We start from the raw sequence: 17,807 nt of genomic DNA, 5'->3' as shown, positions 1-17,807 counted from the left end.
GAATGATGAAATGATAACGAAGCATCTTAAAGACATGAAGACATAAGGTAAATGTGCTATAGAGCTGAATATTTCAGCTCTGAATATTGAATTTAGACGCCGAGGGCTCAGAAATGAAGAGAAATGGTGGAGATGCTTTTAGTGACCGCACCGTTTACATAGCAGAGAGCTAAAATATCTAAGCAAGACCCTAAAACGCATACTCATGCACACTACACGCTAACTGTACATGCCAAAGACTCAAAAACACACACACACATATGGGAACACACAGTCTGTGTATTTACAGAAGATTTCCATGAGGTTTGGGTTCTGCTTCAGTGTGTTTAGAAGCCTGTGGTGTGTGTTCTGCTTAAATCCAACCTGTGTTCACTGTTTGCTCTGTTTATTCACTTGCTTTGCTTCTCGTTTAGTCAGCAAAATATAAATATAACGCAAGCATTGTAATTCGCTATATCAGATGATCAGATGTCAAACCTGGCACTACACTGTTAAAAGAGTTAGTGATTTCAATGGTAAAAATGCTACGGTAAAAATCTGTAACCTGTTTAACAATACGTTTTTTAATATATATGGTTAATAACCATGTATTGATTTTTCCCAGAATTCTCAGCACTTTTAATGCTTTTTTTGTTGACATTACTATGGTTCCCTAAAGGTTTTTCTCTTGAGTTATGCACATTGGAGTTTGTCAGGATGGATGGTAAACGCCATTTTTAGTTCTCTCCAAAAATGCTCAATTGGGTTTAAGCCAGGGCTCTGGCTGGGCCAACTCATGGAGTTGTTGTGAAGCCACTCCTTCGTTATTTTAGCTTCAAACCAATTGTTTTTCTTTCAATATGTGGTGCTGTGTGTACATTAACAAGAAGAAAAAACTATTTTAGCAAATGGCTGCAATATAACAAAGAGTGAAAATTTTAAGGAGGTCTGAATACTTTCCGCACCCACTGTATGTTGCATCTAATGTTGATAAATAATGTTTATTGCATACTTTAATTTTATGTGTGTTGTCATGTTTAGTGGTTATGGGAGTGACACTGAGCACCTTTTATATATTCATAGGATTGTTCTCTGTGGGAAATTTCATTGGTTCCGAATTTCTTATTCACACATGCTTATGGTTGTGTTTTTGTCTGCGTAGCAAAGTTGCAAGATCAGCGGTTTTAACCAAGCTGATCCAATGGTAATTTACATCTTACGCTGTATCTTACGTGGCAGCAATGCACCATAACGCTCCTCCTTTTTTAGACCAGAAACGCCCATGGTCGCACATATGAGCGCAAATGCATTTGCTATTTAAACAGCGTGATACAACATGCCAAAACGACTCTTGCGCTGAGCTGAAACTAGCAAACAACAATTTTGTCGCACCTTGTGCCGGGTGTATGAGAGGGCCCAAAATCTTTAGGTCTCCTGTAGCCATCCATATGGAGTTAAGCACTGCCCGTAGCATTTGTTCTAAAAACAAAATGCAGCCATATATACCCACAAGCACATATTTCGCGGCTCCCAAAAATGTAGCCCTGGGCACATTTTCCCAATGAGCTTGTGTTGTGTATATGTGACCTCAGTGGGTTTTGAAGAGATTGAGCACTTGATGTACTCCAGCTCTCTCTTTTTCCCTTCTGCCACACACACACACACCGACACACACCGACACACACACACACACACACACACACAAACACACACACAAACACACACACACACACACACACACCGACACACACCCACCCACCTCTGGCCTTCTTTCTGCCCCTGACAGCTCCTCAGGGGCAGGTGACGGCCTCCGCTGAGCCCTGGCCGTCCTGACCGATTCCACAGATGGAGCGTGCAAATCACTGCAACAAAGACTGAGAGAACCAGAAAACACACACACAGAGACGACCCAATAAATCAAAGTGTGCAGAATAAAAATAAAATAAGTATAAATCTGCTTTAATTGCAGTGCAGTTACCAGATTCTCCAATTCAACATGTGTTGCGTGAGGAATTCCAGTTTTCCACATGGTTCCTGTAGCCAAATCCCTGTGAAATTGTAGGAATTTTCCCATAGTTCTCTTTGTGTCCTCATAGGTTCTGTTTGAAACAAAACAAAATATGTTTTGGTTTATCAATCAACTAACATTTATTTTAAATAAATATTTCTCTTTTCTGGTAACTCTTTATAATTTTGTTCTTTTAGTTAGTGTATTTACTTAAATTACACAACGAATTGATTATGAAATTTGTTGCCAACACTTTTAGTAATCGATTTTTATTTATGTAATCGATTCGTTGTTTTAACCCTCCCTCATACTTCAATTTCTTAACAATTCAAATGCTATCTAGTGTCTGACATGCCCCACCTCCTCCAAGTGGGCTTCACAGTTGATGCGCTCGAGCTCAACCACTCTCACTGGCAGATCTTTGAGAAAAACTAAACGCTATTGGCTGTTTTTTTAAAGGGGAGGGGCTACATTATACCCCCCTCTCTTTATATTTTAATTGAGATTACGCACTTAAATGGGACCTTTGATGTTACGGTTATCCAAAACATCACCTTATTCTTGCATTCTTTCAGAAATGCTACACTAACAATTAGGGCTGTGTATTGGTAAGGGCCTCACGATACGATACATATCACGATACATGGGTCACGATACAATATATCATGATATATTGCGATACAATAAATATTGTAATATATTGAAATAGTTTGTATTAGTATGTGTGTTGTGTTATATTGACAACTTGATAAAGTCAGCAGACGAATTAAAATTCCAACTCCAATTTATTTTCTATCCATTTCAGTTTATCAGAACTGCACAGTGTTATTGAACAGAGAACTCACTGAACTGTATTAAATGCATTTTTTATATTAAACACTGAACTAAAATGAATATGCCACTGAAGTCACATATAAATGAAATAATTTATAAAACTAAAGCAAGTAAAAAAAATTTAAATGCATCAAGTAAACAAAACTGGAACACAGTGCTCTAATATGCGGTAAACTATTGGAAACTGACAGTGCGATTGACAGCATTGTGAACATTTTGCTTTGAAAACTGGTCGCACATAGGTAAACTGATGGCATGCACGAAACATTTTACATGCAACATGCCGGCCAGCTGTGCTGCCAAGGTCATGTTTGACGCGTTGTCTGTTACAACGACAAGTCCTTCCATTTGATGTCCCATTCCTCCTATGCAGTTTTCAGTAACTGCAATGTTAGATAAGGCAGACGGTAGCTTTCCACCACTCACTTTGCTTCCTTCTGATACCATACTATTTAGCATTTTGTTGATAGCGGGTTAGCGACATCTACTAGAGCAAAGGAGGAGGTTGTTTGGCACAACTTGAATCGATACTTCAGGTTGAACTATCGATACACTATCGTGAAAGAAATTATCGCGATAGTTCGAATATCGATACTTTTGCACTGCCCTACTAACAATCAGAAAAAGCTGCGGAAACATGTTTGTTTGGAAGTTTTTTGAGTAATACTTTACTCTTTCACAACAAAGAATTTTTTTTTTCATTCTGATCAATTGTTATTCAGTTCGGCACAGTGGCTCAGTGATTAGCACTATTGCCTCACAGCAAGAAGGTTGCTGGTTCGAGCCCTGGCTGGGTCAGTTGGCGTTTCTGTGTGGAGTTTTGCATGTTCACTAATTGTGTCCAGAGACATGCGCTATAGGTGAATTAAGCTAATTAGCCATAGTCTATGTGTGTGTGTGTGTGTGAATGCAAGAATGTATGGATGTTTCCCAGTGCTGGGTTGTGGCTGGAAGGGCATCCGCTGTGTAAAACATGTGCTGGATAAGTTGGAGGTTCATTCCGAATTGTCATTCATTTTATATAACACAAATGCTCTTAATAACAATGTGTGTGTTTGGAAATGTAAAGACATGTTATCAAGCATTCATACAATTAAAAAATATGAAAAAATATAAAAAAAAATATTAAACAAATATTCAAACCCTATCTATTAAATCCACTTAATTCAGTTTAAATCCAAACAGAATTTTCAAGGGGTCTCTTAATTATTGTATAATTAATTTTACTTTTGACCTTATTCCTAATGCAATAGCAGATGCAGACAACATTTAGCTCTAGATTTCCAGTCTCACTCGCTTTATAGATTTTTAGCTGTAAAAAACTGCATGTTATGCTGATTGATGTTTCTTAATACATGATTTGTGTATTATTTTTTATGTACTGTCTTAAATATATGTGTTATGTCTTATATTATAGCAAGTAGTATGACTGTTGTATGAACTCATTTGTTATACCCAAACATTTCTCCCATAGGCAAGTGAATCAGAAGTCCTAAAACTAATCGCAGAAAAGAGCTTACTTCAACACTGCAGAATAAGATCAATAGCCAACCCAACACATGAATAAGGTGAATAGCCAACACTTGTGTTTGTATGTTTCAGCGAGTCCATCAGACGAAGGCTCTGAAGTGGAATCTGAGCCTGATCTGCCACTGAAAAGGAAACAGCGGCGCAGTCGAACCACATTTACAGCCGATCAGCTGGAGGAGCTGGAAAGAGCTTTCGAGCGCACACATTACCCTGATATTTACACCAGAGAAGAGCTCGCACAGAGAGCCAAACTCACAGAGGCACGAGTACAGGTACATCCGCACCCATATATACCTTAAATTGCAAAAATGCAGACAGACAAAAAAATGAAATATGTTCATTATTAGGATTGAAGATTACATTCAGTGTGGTGAAAAAACTATTTGATAGCAATAAGGTGACTTCTTGAAAAAGAAAAGAAATAAAACAGTTCGATTGAACTCTTTTGCTCACTTTTTCAGGTGTGGTTCAGCAACAGACGAGCTCGTTGGAGGAAACAAGCGGGAGCCAATCAGCTGATGGCGTTTAATCACCTGATCCCTGGTGGTTTTTCACATCATGCCATGTCGAGTCTGTCCCCGTATCAGCTATCAGAGAGCCCGTATCCACCCGCTGCCCTTCCTCAAGGTACAGTTGAAGTGAGAATTATTAGCCCTTCTGTGATTGGTTTTCTTTTGCAAATTTTTCCCAAATTATGTTTAACAGAGCAAGGCATTCTTCACAGCATTTCCTATAATATTTTTTTATTCTGGAGAAAGTCTTATTTATTTTATTTTGGCTAGAATAAAAGCAGTTAAAAAAAATTAAAGTCAATATTATTAGCCCTCTTAAGCATTTTTGTTCAGATTGTCTACAGATCACTGTTAAAGAATGACTTTAAGGGCGCTACTTTAACGATCTTGGCGTAAAGTTCAAATCGCAGGGCGCAATAGCATTAAGGGCGTGTCCTAATCCACTTTTGCTACTTTAAGGAAAGAAAATCCATTTCGCGCTGCGGTGCATGGTCTAACAGGGTTGAGCTTATTCTCTTAATTAGTTATAGGTGTTTTATGAATAAACCAATCCGAGTCTCATCTTACATTCTTTTTAAGAGTCAGTTGTGGAACGCCATAGTGCATTTGATATTTACATGACGGACTTTGTAAGTGGAAAAACTGAACGCTTCACTAGCAAGAAAACAGTTAAACAGAGCATCTGTAGCGCGAGAATGAAAGATGAGCCTCCTTATTGTTTACTTTGACTTTTACTCTCTTCCGTGGATAAAGAAACGTGTTGTACGCACAGACATCCATTAGCCTATACATAATTAATTTTGTTTGTTAAACACAAAGATTTGTTTCTAAACTATTTCTAAATTCAGTTCTAATTTCCAGCAAACGAATAAATGAACAATAATAACGAAATGTGCTTAAAAAAGTTATTTCCAAATGCACATGCTGTGCCCCATATGGTCTAAAACCTGACAGGTGAACAAATCTAAGCTTGTTTTGAATAAAATAAATATAAATATGCAGATAATAAAAAATACTGCTAATAATAACATTATACAAAAGCAAATGGTCATGAATTAACTGGAAAAGTCCCCGAGATGAAGAAGGCATAGAGGCGTTGGTTTTTATATTTTTGTAGAAAATAATAATTTTTGTAATATTTTAACCCTTTAATTCTTTTTTATTTGTAAAGTTATTTGCGTATTGCTGTACACCCTGTGTGTATTAAGCAATGTTTAAGGGTGGCGCACAACTAACGCACTCTGCGCTGGACTTTAGACCTCCTCTTAGCTGGTCTATTGAGCGGTCTATTTTAGATCCTCAAAATAGCAACGCGCCAGCAATGTGCCTTAACACACCTCCTTTTTAGACTAGAACACCTAAGGGGGCACATATGAGCGCGAATGCATTTGCTATTTAAACAGCGTGGTGCAACACGTCAAAACGACACTTGCGTCAAGCTGAAACTAGCAAACAACAATTGTTTCGCACCTTGCGCCGGGTGTATGATAGGGCCCAAAATGTCTCTTTAAGCAGAATACTAGTATCATGAAAAACATCTATGTATATCAATCAAATATTATGTACTGTCATCTTTTCAAAGATAAAATAAATCAGTTATTAGAAATGAGTTATTAAAACTATTATGTTTAGAAACGTGTTGAAAACATCTCTACGTTAAACAGAAATTGGGGAATAAAATATACAGGGGTGCTAATAATTCAACTGTAAACATCAGACATTTAAATACAGTTTCATTCATAAAATTCATACTTTTTGAAAGCATCAATTAATTTTAGGTGATTCTAATTTATTTCTTAATGCCTAAAATTGAAAGTCATGACTTTTATTTCATTTTTAAGCTAATATACTAACTAATAAAGTTTTGTAAATCTAAAATTAATACGATAATGTCTGTAGCTATTGTAGATATTAATTATGTTTAACATTTTTAATGACACTAATGCATAGAATGGTTACCTGTTGTAAATATAATTATTTCACAGTTTAAAAGGGACCTAATAACTTTTATAAAGGGATTAAACCAAGTTGTCTGGTAACATCTGTGAATATATCCAGCTTTTATTGGTAAAAATGTATTAATTGTATTTTTTAATCACACTTGATTAAAACAGTCTGCAGAAACACTTTGATTGAGATTCTCCCTTTGTACGTGTCATTAGAGGCGGAAAGCCCCGCCCACTAGTGGCCATCTCAACCTCATTAGCATAGGTCTTGTTTTTGAATCTGCCACTATGTTGACATAGGCATTTACAGCTCCACCCTTTTTTGAAAATTGCACAATCTCATTTGTATTTAAAGCAACAGTCCCCAAAATTACACAAGTAGGATCAAAGCCTTAAAGGGTCAGTTTCTAAGAGTTGTAAAACATTACTTGTGTTGTATTTTGAGCTGAATCGTGTGTGGTATTTTAAACACATACATACTCTTGGGACATCAGAGATTTATTTTACTTCTCTTTTTAAATATAAATGTAATTATTCGCAATGCGTAATTCTCTCATTTAAGCATTTAAGTTCCTTTGTCTTTTTGCTTAATGTCCAGATACTTGTAAATTTGTGATTCACCTCCTTCACCTCTCCACGTTTCAGAACTTTCTGAAACTTCCTATGTGAAATAAATGAAAATAAATACATCAAAAATTAGTGAGCTTAAGAAGTTGGTGCCACTAATGTAATCGACTGTGTTTGTTTTCAGATTCAGGAACAGTTCACAGACCTCAGCCGCTGCCGCACTCCAGCCATCAGAGCTCCGGAGGGGCAGGGCCAGAGGGCGGGGCTTCCTACTGCCTTTCCAGTCGCCATGGTTACACAGGATACTCAGATGCCTTTGGGCCTCATAACACTCACAATAACAACGCTATCAACAATGGACTGTCATCTCAGGTAACTAATGCCCTTTAATAAATCAATTATTTAAAGTGTTATGTTTGGTATATTGCTAGATTATTTTCTATAGCATTACTTATAAGGAGGTCACAAGTGTTTATTTGTTAGAGGGCCATGACTTTAAGCAAAGACTAGAATACACAAGATCTGTCACTCATATAGTATAGCCCCACCCTCTAGTACTGGAGCCAATCAGTAATTGCTATTGACTGAGGATTCTCTGGGTGACGGACTCGAACCAGGCGTGAGTCTATATGCAGATTTTGTGTGATACGAACGTTTAGAAATGAAACTAAAGAGACAAATGTTGTTTAATTTTATTGGCGATTCCTAATATGAAATTTAATCGTAAGCTTAGCAACCAAATTTTAGCGAATTTAATGTTTCCCCATTCAGACAGAATTCCTGAGCATACTGCCCCAGAGGCATTTCAAAGATGGCTGCCGAATGAACTTAAATTTAAATTAAAGGGACTTTGCTTTAAGCAATGATCAAGTCTGTACATTAAACTGACTAATATTATTGCATTATTCGCCTGATGCTGATTTCTATACAAATAATATTCATTTAAAAACTTTTCGCTTAACTTGTGCCACACTTTGTATTAAGCAACACACTTATCATAGATTTATAAGTCAAAATGTCAAAATCATAAAAAACACAGTTAAAATAAAATAATAGTTAAATTGAATTTAAAATTAAATATAATAAAATCTATATTATGATATTTTAAATCTAAGTCTAAAATAACTAAATATTGCATGTGTCCTTTAAATAGCAACATTTTTAGGTTCACGTTTCATGAAACACTATAGACTTTCATTATGGTTCAAAGTATAAACATTATTAATTATATATATATTATATATATATATACTGTATACCGTAATGTGTGCATCAGTAATAGTCACATCACAGGACTTGCTGAATTGGGATTATGATTGACCAGAAGCCATAGTTCAGAACACGGAGTCATTGGACAGTTTTACCATAATGGAGCAAATGTTTACATGTTTTTAAGGCCATTTAAAGGCTTAAATAGGTTAATTGGGTTAGATAGGCAGGTTAGGGTAATTAGGCAACGATGATTTTTTCTGTAGACTATCAAAAAATATATATAGCTTAAAGGGGCTAATAATATTGACCTTAAAATATTTTTAAAAAAAAATTAAAACTGCTTTTATTCTAGCTGAAATAAGTCAAATAAGACTTTCTCCACAACCATATTTAATATTATTGGTAAATATTTTATTTAAAGACTATTTTTTATTTTATCTAATTGATTAATTTAATTTATGTATTACTTTAATTTATTTTAAAAGAATTATTAAAATAATTTATTTTATTTAAAAAAAATTTAAAGACATTTTTTTATTGCTATTTTTCATTCATTTATGATTTAATAGCTGACATATGCTTATCAGACACACATACACCCACACACATGAATTTCAGAGTGTAAATGTTTTAAATATGCAGTTGAAAGTGACTCTCGCTGAAGTTTTGATCCCACCTGTTCAGCTAAAGTTGAGTGTCAGTTTAATGGACTCTTCTGGCTTCTGCTGAAACTATTACACACTTCAAGACAACGCATTAAGCAGATAAATTCCACCATCTCAGGTCATCCACAGGCCATTTTTCACTCGGTTATCTTTCGTTTTTTCATCGGACCATGCAAAAGCAAAAGCCCAGAACACACAGCAACACTATAAGAGGACTGACCTCCACATGTTTCTCATCTGGAAAAGGAGCTCAGCGAAGCCTCAACAGGGGGAGTTTGTCAAAAACACTGACAGACGGCTGTGAATTACTGGACTGATGGATGTGGATGTAGTGTGGAGTGACTGTAGTACAGTATCACACCCTGTCAGTCATCATCCACAGTGGAAAAAGTGAAAAATGGTGTTAAATTTAAAGCTTCCTATAGTGTAAAATTGAGATGGATGTTTTAATATGTGCACAGTCTTCACAATTAGAGACGTTTTTTCCTCGCTGCTGTCGCCACTAGCTTGCATGGTTCGGGATCTGTAGAGCTGCGCATCAATGGATTGCCCTTCAGTGTTTGGACTCTCAGTAGTGATTATTAAACCACAATGAACTGAGCAAAACTGAACTGAACTTAAACTCTGAAAAATGAACTATACTGTTTTAATTTACTATGATCCTAATGTGAAGCTGCTTTGACACAATCCACATTATAAAAGCGCTAGAGAAATAAAAGTGAATTCAATTGAATAGTTCCGAGAGAAATACATTTTCATTTCTCTGCATAAGTTAATTCTTCGAAATCTTCGAGATAATGAAAGCATGCAAGTCTGTAAAATATATAACATTGTTGAAGTGGTTTCTCAATACTACGTTGTGGCTGGAAGGGCATCCGCTGCGTACAACTAGTCTGTGTTTCGTTCTGCTGTGGCAACCCCTGATAAATAAGCGACTAAGCCGAAGGAAAATGAATAAATGAGTGAATGTTGTAATTTTTGAATATTTTAATTAAAATTTAATTTAAATATTATACAAATAATATTTCTTGTTTTCATAATTACTTTTTTTTCCATTTTGAGGACACTGATAATATTTTATTTTATTCCTGCATATTTTACCCAGTAGAGTTTTTTTATTAAAAGTTTTGACAACAATAAATCAGACTTATTGTGTCTGTAAAATCAACTTCTGTAAAAGAATATATTTAAATGAATTAACTCAATTTTGTATTAAGAATTACTTTCCTTTTTTCATTTGTATTAGTTTATTTATTATATTATTATACCCCGTTTTATTTTATTTTATTTATTTTTTGCACATTTTAGTCTAGTGGCTTTTGGATATTTTGACCAAAAAATCGTACATGTTTTGTCTTTAGTATCAAATTCTTTAAAAGAAAATAATTTCACTCATTCATATTATGATCACCAGCAGTATTGTTCTTGCAGTGCTGGAGAATGCTCACATTCAACTGCACTACAAATCCCATCATGTACTACACTCACACAGCAGTTCCTGATTCCTCCTGATTACACACAAACAGAACAGTAGACCATTTATGGATCCAGCAGTATTAATTTTTTTAGTTTATGGAGCAGCCTAATTATTTTAAGGGGGGGGGGGGGGGTGGCGGCACAGTGGGTGGCACTGTCGCCTCACAACAAGGTCGCTGGTTTGAGCCTCACTTCAGTTGGCATTTCTGTGTGGAGTTTGCATGTTCTCCCTGTGTTCACATGAGTTTAATCTGGGTTTCCCCCAAAAGACCAAAGACATGCGCTATAGGTGAATTGAGTAAGTTGAACTGTCTGTGAATGAGAGTGTATGAGTGTTTCCCAGTGATGGGTTGCAGCTGGAAGGGCATCCGCTGTGTAAAACATATGCTGAATAAGTTGGTGATTCATTCTGCTCTGGCGACCCCTGATTAATAGAGGGACTAAGCCGAAAAGAAAATGAATTAATTAATGATTTGGGAGGATCTGACGTCTGACATTCAGGGGATTCGGGCAGTGATTGTGGACATGCAGCTCAGCTTATGGTGATTTAAGAAGCTCAGGAGCAGGAATCAGAACAGAAGCAGGACAGAAAGCCATCTTGGGTGCACAAGCCCTGAAACCTGTGGGCATTAGATAATATTTCTTTATTTTTTTTAAATAAATTAAATGTAGTTAAATTAAATCTAATAATTTAATTCCTGCATATTTTACCCAGTAGTGTTTTTTGGATATTTTAATAAAAAAATAGACTGCTGGAGAACACTCACATTCAACTGCACTATAAACCCCTTCATGCACTTCACTCACACACCAATTCCTGATTTCCCTTGATTACACACAAACAGAAAAGCAGACCTTTTTTGGATCCAGCGGTATTCATTTTTTAGTATATGGAGCGGCCTAATTATTTTTCCGGGGATTCAGCGCCCACCATTTGGGGAATTCTGGAGCATCTCGTGACTGCCAGTCGGGGGAAGAAAGCCATCTTGGGAGCTTAAGCCCTGAAACCAGTGAGCATTAAGACTGGGAGTATTGAGGGCACCAAAGCAGTCCTTCCCTTTGTGTGTAATCAGGGGGAATCAGGAACTGGTGTGTGAGTGAAGTACATGATGGCATTTGTAGTGCAGTTGAATGTAAGTGTTCTCCAGCAGTATACAAGATCAACACTGCTGGTGATCTTAACATTCATTATTGTATTCATAATTACTTTCCTTTTTTTATTTTGAGGACATTGATAACATTACTTTATTATTATTTTAAACTAAATTAAACTAAATAAAATGTAATTTTATAATTTAATCCCTGCATATTTTACCTTTTTTTGTGGATATTTTAATTTAAAAAAATCATACATAATGTGACTTTAAATGAAATATAGAAAAGAAAATATTTTTTTTTACACTAAACTTTTAAGCTTCAAATGATAAAGTTACACATAAACTAAAGTTAAATAAAAAAGTTAAACTCATAATTAAGAACCTCTTTAAATCTACTAAAACATCTGCAGAAAGAGCTTGGTAAACCCATCTCTCTGTGCTCGGCTGTGGGAAAAGGGTTTAAGCGAGACCATGTGCGTGACCATGTGTCTGTGTTTGCCTGTATCCACTGATGTAACAGGATCCTGTAGCCTGGGAGACATGCTTTCTCCTCTCTCTTTCTATGTAAAGGTGCTTATTTGGTGCGGCAACTGGAGTATGTGTTTATTTTGGCCATAATTCTGCTGGTAGATTCAATTATGCTTCAGGAACTTTTATTCCCCAGAGCGAACATGCAACATTCCTGAAACGCGGCACAGTGTTTTCTGGGTTATAATAGTAATGAATACACACACCTTAATGCTCGCGCGCACACACAGACATGCATACACACACAGCACTGCCCTCAGGCTTTGTTCTAGACCTAGAATCAGATTAAACAATCCCAAAATTCAATTATTTTTAGCCTGATCAATTGCAGGTCAGCGAGATTTAAACAGATATGCATCTCCATGCATTGTATGTGTGTGTGTTTTAAACAAAAAAAAATGTGTGTGTGTTTTAAAGGCACAACACAAAGTTTTTCTAAAAAATCCCTTTCTGTAACCTAAGAGATTATGTCTTGGTGTATAAAACACATGATGGAGGTGTATAAAAACACTATGAAAACTAAGAAATAAGCTAGAGATGCTTAAATATATAAAAAAAATACATCCCAAAAAATGAAATAAAAATTCATAAATCTTCCACTGACAAAAATGTACAGGAAAAACTATGCTGAAATAAAATAAAAGTAATATTATCTATGTTCTAAACATGATAATTAATAATTCTGAACACAATAATTCAATATTAAAAGCAATAATCCACAAGAAGTCATGGGTTACAGTGAATTTATAACAGCTAAGAAACACATTAACTGTTTTAATTCATTTTAACCATGTCTTCAGGGGCCTTATTGCTTTTATTCATTCATTTAAGAAGCAACCGCTGTGTAAAACAAATGCAACATTCCAGCCGCAACCCAGTACTGGAAAACACCCATACACATTCATTTACAAACACTCATACACTACAGCCAATTTTGTTTACCTAATTCACAAACTGCATGTCTGTGGACTGTGGGGGTACACCCGGAGAAAACCCACGCGAACACGAGGAGAACATGCCAACTGACCCAGCCGGGACTTGAACCAGCGGCTTTTTTTGCTGTGAGGGGACAGTGCTAACCACTGAGAGACTGTGCTGCCCCTTATTGCTTTTATAAAACATTAATTCTATATAGGTAGCATAATTTGACAAAATAAAACAAAGCAAATTAAACCGTTTCTATAGCTCAGTATCAGGGTATTTTCAGGAAGCCAAAGGGTAATTTCAATACCCTTTTAAAACCATCTCAGAATATTTTAAGACCTCATCGCCACTTCAAGTTCTAATCAGTATCAAACCTTTCACTTAATAAACAGTAGTTAATAAACAATGTAGTTAAATAAATCAATGGAGTACAACCGTGCAACAGAACTCAGATAAGCTCAGAAGAAACAAAGCTTAAAAGAATAAATTACACAGCTGTTTTCAGCGAGAGGCTTCAGCCACTATTTAAACTCGTCTTTCTCCAACCAGGAGTACGCAAACTTACATTTCTCATTTTGCCGTCTGTTTGGGTCTATGGTTTCGCTACATGCGAAGAGCGTCACATCAGTTACCCACATTTGTCGTAAATTACATCTCATCACCTGGACGAAGGAGCTTGGCCGGATGCACCCCGGCCCAAACCGATCGCGTGGATCGAGCCTGCCGTTGTTAATATTAAGAGGAAAAAATCTAAATATTTATTCCTTTTTTGGAGTCAAACACTTTGGACAAAGCTTAAACAAAATTTAAGACCTCGTAAAAATGTGATTACGCTTTTTATACCTTTTAAGGACCTTAATTTGCTCATAATAGATTTATCAACTTTTAAAACTTTTTAGAGTATTCAGAGTATTGAAGGCGGAATGGTTGCCAAGCAACAGCTGCAGGTATATATACAGTAATTTACAACAGCTTTGAATGTGGCTCAACCAATCAAAACTAAGGAAATGAATCAATGAACCAACTATGATATATTTTTATTCTGTGAGATATATATATATATATATATATATATATATATATATATATATACATATACATATATATATATATATATATATATATATATATATATATATATATATATATATATATATATATACATATATATATATTGCAATATTAATACAATTATATATATAATTTAAAGAAATTGTATTCATATTGCAATATATATATATATATATATATATATATATATATATATATATATATATATATATATATATATATATATATATATATATGTATATATATATATATATATATATATATATATATATATATATATATATATATATATATATATATATATATATATTGCAATATGAATACAATTTCTTTAGATGAGTTGAAAAACAGTTTGAAATTTTTAATTTTAGATTAGGATGATTCTGAAGGGAAGAGCATAAGATATAATAAACAATTCACAGGCATAGATGACTAAATACTAAAACTAAATAAACAGTGTTTTATTGTTTTCCGAAGAGTCGAAATGGATTCAGGTAATTGATTAATCAAATGTAAAATAATACTGTAATAATAAAATAAAATGATACAGTAAAATAATGATAATAGTCTTCAATTTAAAAGCAATTCAATAAAACTAATAAAATTAAACTTTTCAAAGGTACAAACGGTACATTTTCTCATGCCAGAATGCTTTTAAAACCCTCACACAGTAACAGGCCTCAGAAAACACTTGCAACATGATCAATTATAACACAGGCTCAACATTACATATACATGTGATGTGACTATTGTGAATGATCACACTGTGATATCGACGCTGAAATGATATGTACGATTTGTTAAACAACACAAGCTAAAGGTAAATGCAGCATCTAAAGAATGTTTTCTCCACAACCAGCAGATTGTGATCCTGGTATATCAAAAAACAGTAATATGATAACTGTGGTGTTTTCTGTGTAGGTGATGGGACTGATAACTCCATCAGGAGCATCTCATCCTACTCAAGCTGAGTTTTCTCTGGATTCGGGCAGCTCAGTCAGCAGCTCTTGTTCTCAGCGAATGGAGTCTCTGTCCAGTTTACCTGCGCTCTCTAACCTGTCCAATCCGCAGTCCTACAGCTCAGCCTCTTTCTACAGCCTGGAGCACAGCGGACACTACCAGTACAGCCAGTATGGTCAAAGTAAGGTCATTACTACTGACAGCATACTTCATCCTCCTCAGCTGCTTCATAAACTACTAGTTTGTGTTTATGAGGTCCACAAGCTCTTATTGCTGTAGTGTATGCGTTCAGTTTTGAAAAAGTCGGTTCACCCAAAAACTAAAATATTGCCTTGTTTTATTTTTGTTACTACATTTTTTTTTGCAGTTGAATAAAAAAGTGAATGTTTTGAAGAATGTTGCAAACCAGTAGCTATTAACTTAAGAAAAATAATACTGCCAATGTCACTGGCGACTGGTTTGCAACATATTTTCAAATTATATCGCAAGATATTTTCAAAATATTAAATTTTTTTTGTGTTCAGTAGCTGAAGATTCAGAACAAGTAGATTAGATAATGACAGAATTTTTTATTTTTGGATGAACTATCCCAATCATCAATAAACATAAATGAAATAAAGACCAAATAATTAAATAAATGTTCAAATAATATGACAGCAATATGAGCAACAAGTAGTTCAGAAAGCATCCTTGCTCACTGACAACTCTTAAAACACAAGTGTGTGTATGTGTGTGTGTGCATGTGTTTGTGTTTATATTTGTATAATATACTAAATTTAAATTATATGTTTATTTAAATGCAAATATATATAAAAAAATTATTTTCCTTGGCTATGGCTGTTTGACCATCTTTTAAATTTTGTGCATACATACTACAAATTTATAAACATGAATATTTATAACACCCATGCAAATTTTTACACAGCTAGATTTATTGAATATATAGATTAATAATAAAGCTTGAAAATTTTGTTTTATATATTTTATAAATCGGCATACAAATATTTTGTTAAAAAAATATTGATACTTGGCAATAGAGTATTAATGATGTATCACAGCTGTATATATAGCAGCAATTTGGCATATTAATATTTTGTCCCACCGCTAATATAAAGTGTAATAATATCAAGTAATAATATCACATTCTGGACATCATCTTCCAGATATAAAAAAAAATGTAATGGTTTATTTCTTATTACATATGTGAGTCTTTCAAGAGCTAACCATGCTATTACGTTTCTTAGTACATATATATATAGTATATATATATATATACATACATACATACAGTTGAAGTCAGAATTATTAGCCCCCCTGAATTATTAGGCCCTGTTTATTTTTTTCCCCTAATTTCTGTTTAACAGAGAGAAGATTTTTTTCAATACACTTCTAAACATAATAGTTTTAATAACTTCTTTCTAATAACTGATTTCTTTTATCTTTGCCATGATGACAGTAAATAATATTTTTACTAGATCTTTTTCAAGATGCTTCTATACAGTTTAAAGTGACATTTAAAAGCTTAACTAGGTTAATTAGGTTAACTAGGCAGGTTAGGGTAATTAGACAAGTTATTGTATAACGATGGTTTGTTCTGTAGACTATTGAAAAAGAAATTAGCTTAAATTAGCTTATATATATATACATACATATACATATATATATACATATACATATATATATATATATATATATATATATATATATATATATATATATATATACACATACATACATACATACATATATACACACACACACACACACACACACACACACACACACACACACACACACACACACACACACACACACACACACATACATATAATTAGCCTCTGGCATTATAGGTGGGCATAGATTAATTTTTTTATCTAGATTAATCTCACTGTAATCTTGGAATTAATCTACATTAAAATAGCTCATTTAAATTCTGCCGAAGGCATTCAGAATGTATCTGCAACCCAAATAATGACTAAAAGTAATTCTTTGAGAACGGGTTTCTCAAGCTAGGTGGCGCATTGGACCAGGGGCTCATCTCCTGTCTCCAAAATGCATCACAAACTGCTTGAGAAACTGTTCTACTATGATAATGGGTGAAGAAAATAAATGATGTTCAATAAGAGGTCCTTGTGTTTGCTAACTGTTTATTCAGTTAAACATGAATTTTGAAGTGCAATTCGGCCAGTTATACATTCGAGCTAAAATATCAAGGTAAAATTCACCATAGCTTGCCTAAAATAGACCCAGCTCCCAACCCAACTTTGAGAACAGATTAACGGCAATTTCTTTTTTTTATTGCCCGAGTCTTGCATCAATGCAGCACGTTAATGCCTATATATATATATATATATATATATATATATATATATATATATATATATATATATGATGCCAGAGTATCGATAATGTATTTCATTTGGAAATATCACGATAAAATGACATATCGATATTTTGTCCGACCCCTAATATGGAGTGATATCACCTCTCGGATATCA

The 17,807-nt window shown here is 34.4% G+C and overlaps 2 protein-coding genes across 3 annotated transcripts in view; one reads left to right on the top strand and one right to left on the bottom strand.

Moving 5' to 3' along the window:
- Positions 1–17,807, bottom strand: part of sgpp2 (sphingosine-1-phosphate phosphatase 2) — a 146,331-nt gene that overhangs the window by 79,053 nt on the left and 49,471 nt on the right. For both annotated transcript variants that reach the window (XM_073922655.1, XM_073922654.1), the window contains 2 exons: positions 1,958–2,078; positions 1,739–1,853 (listed from right to left, as the gene is read on the bottom strand). The gene's annotated coding sequence lies outside the window, so the exon portion shown is untranslated. The remainder of the gene's footprint in view (positions 1–1,738; positions 1,854–1,957; positions 2,079–17,807) is intronic.
- pax3b (paired box 3b) overlaps positions 1–17,807 on the top strand; it is a 43,578-nt gene that overhangs the window by 24,628 nt on the left and 1,143 nt on the right. Inside the window, exons 5-8 of the mRNA NM_001328397.1 lie at positions 4,424–4,623; positions 4,813–4,978; positions 7,561–7,748; positions 15,271–15,490. Of these exons, the coding sequence (NP_001315326.1) occupies positions 4,424–4,623; positions 4,813–4,978; positions 7,561–7,748; positions 15,271–15,490 (774 nt within the window). The remainder of the gene's footprint in view (positions 1–4,423; positions 4,624–4,812; positions 4,979–7,560; positions 7,749–15,270; positions 15,491–17,807) is intronic.

The sequence above is a fragment of the Danio rerio genome, chromosome 15 (assembly GCF_049306965.1).
Source record: "Danio rerio strain Tuebingen ecotype United States chromosome 15, GRCz12tu, whole genome shotgun sequence".
Taxonomy (NCBI): Eukaryota; Metazoa; Chordata; class Actinopteri; order Cypriniformes; family Danionidae; genus Danio; species Danio rerio.
Note: the sequence above shows the minus strand (reverse complement) of the source record. Positions and strands in the feature narration are given on the sequence as shown.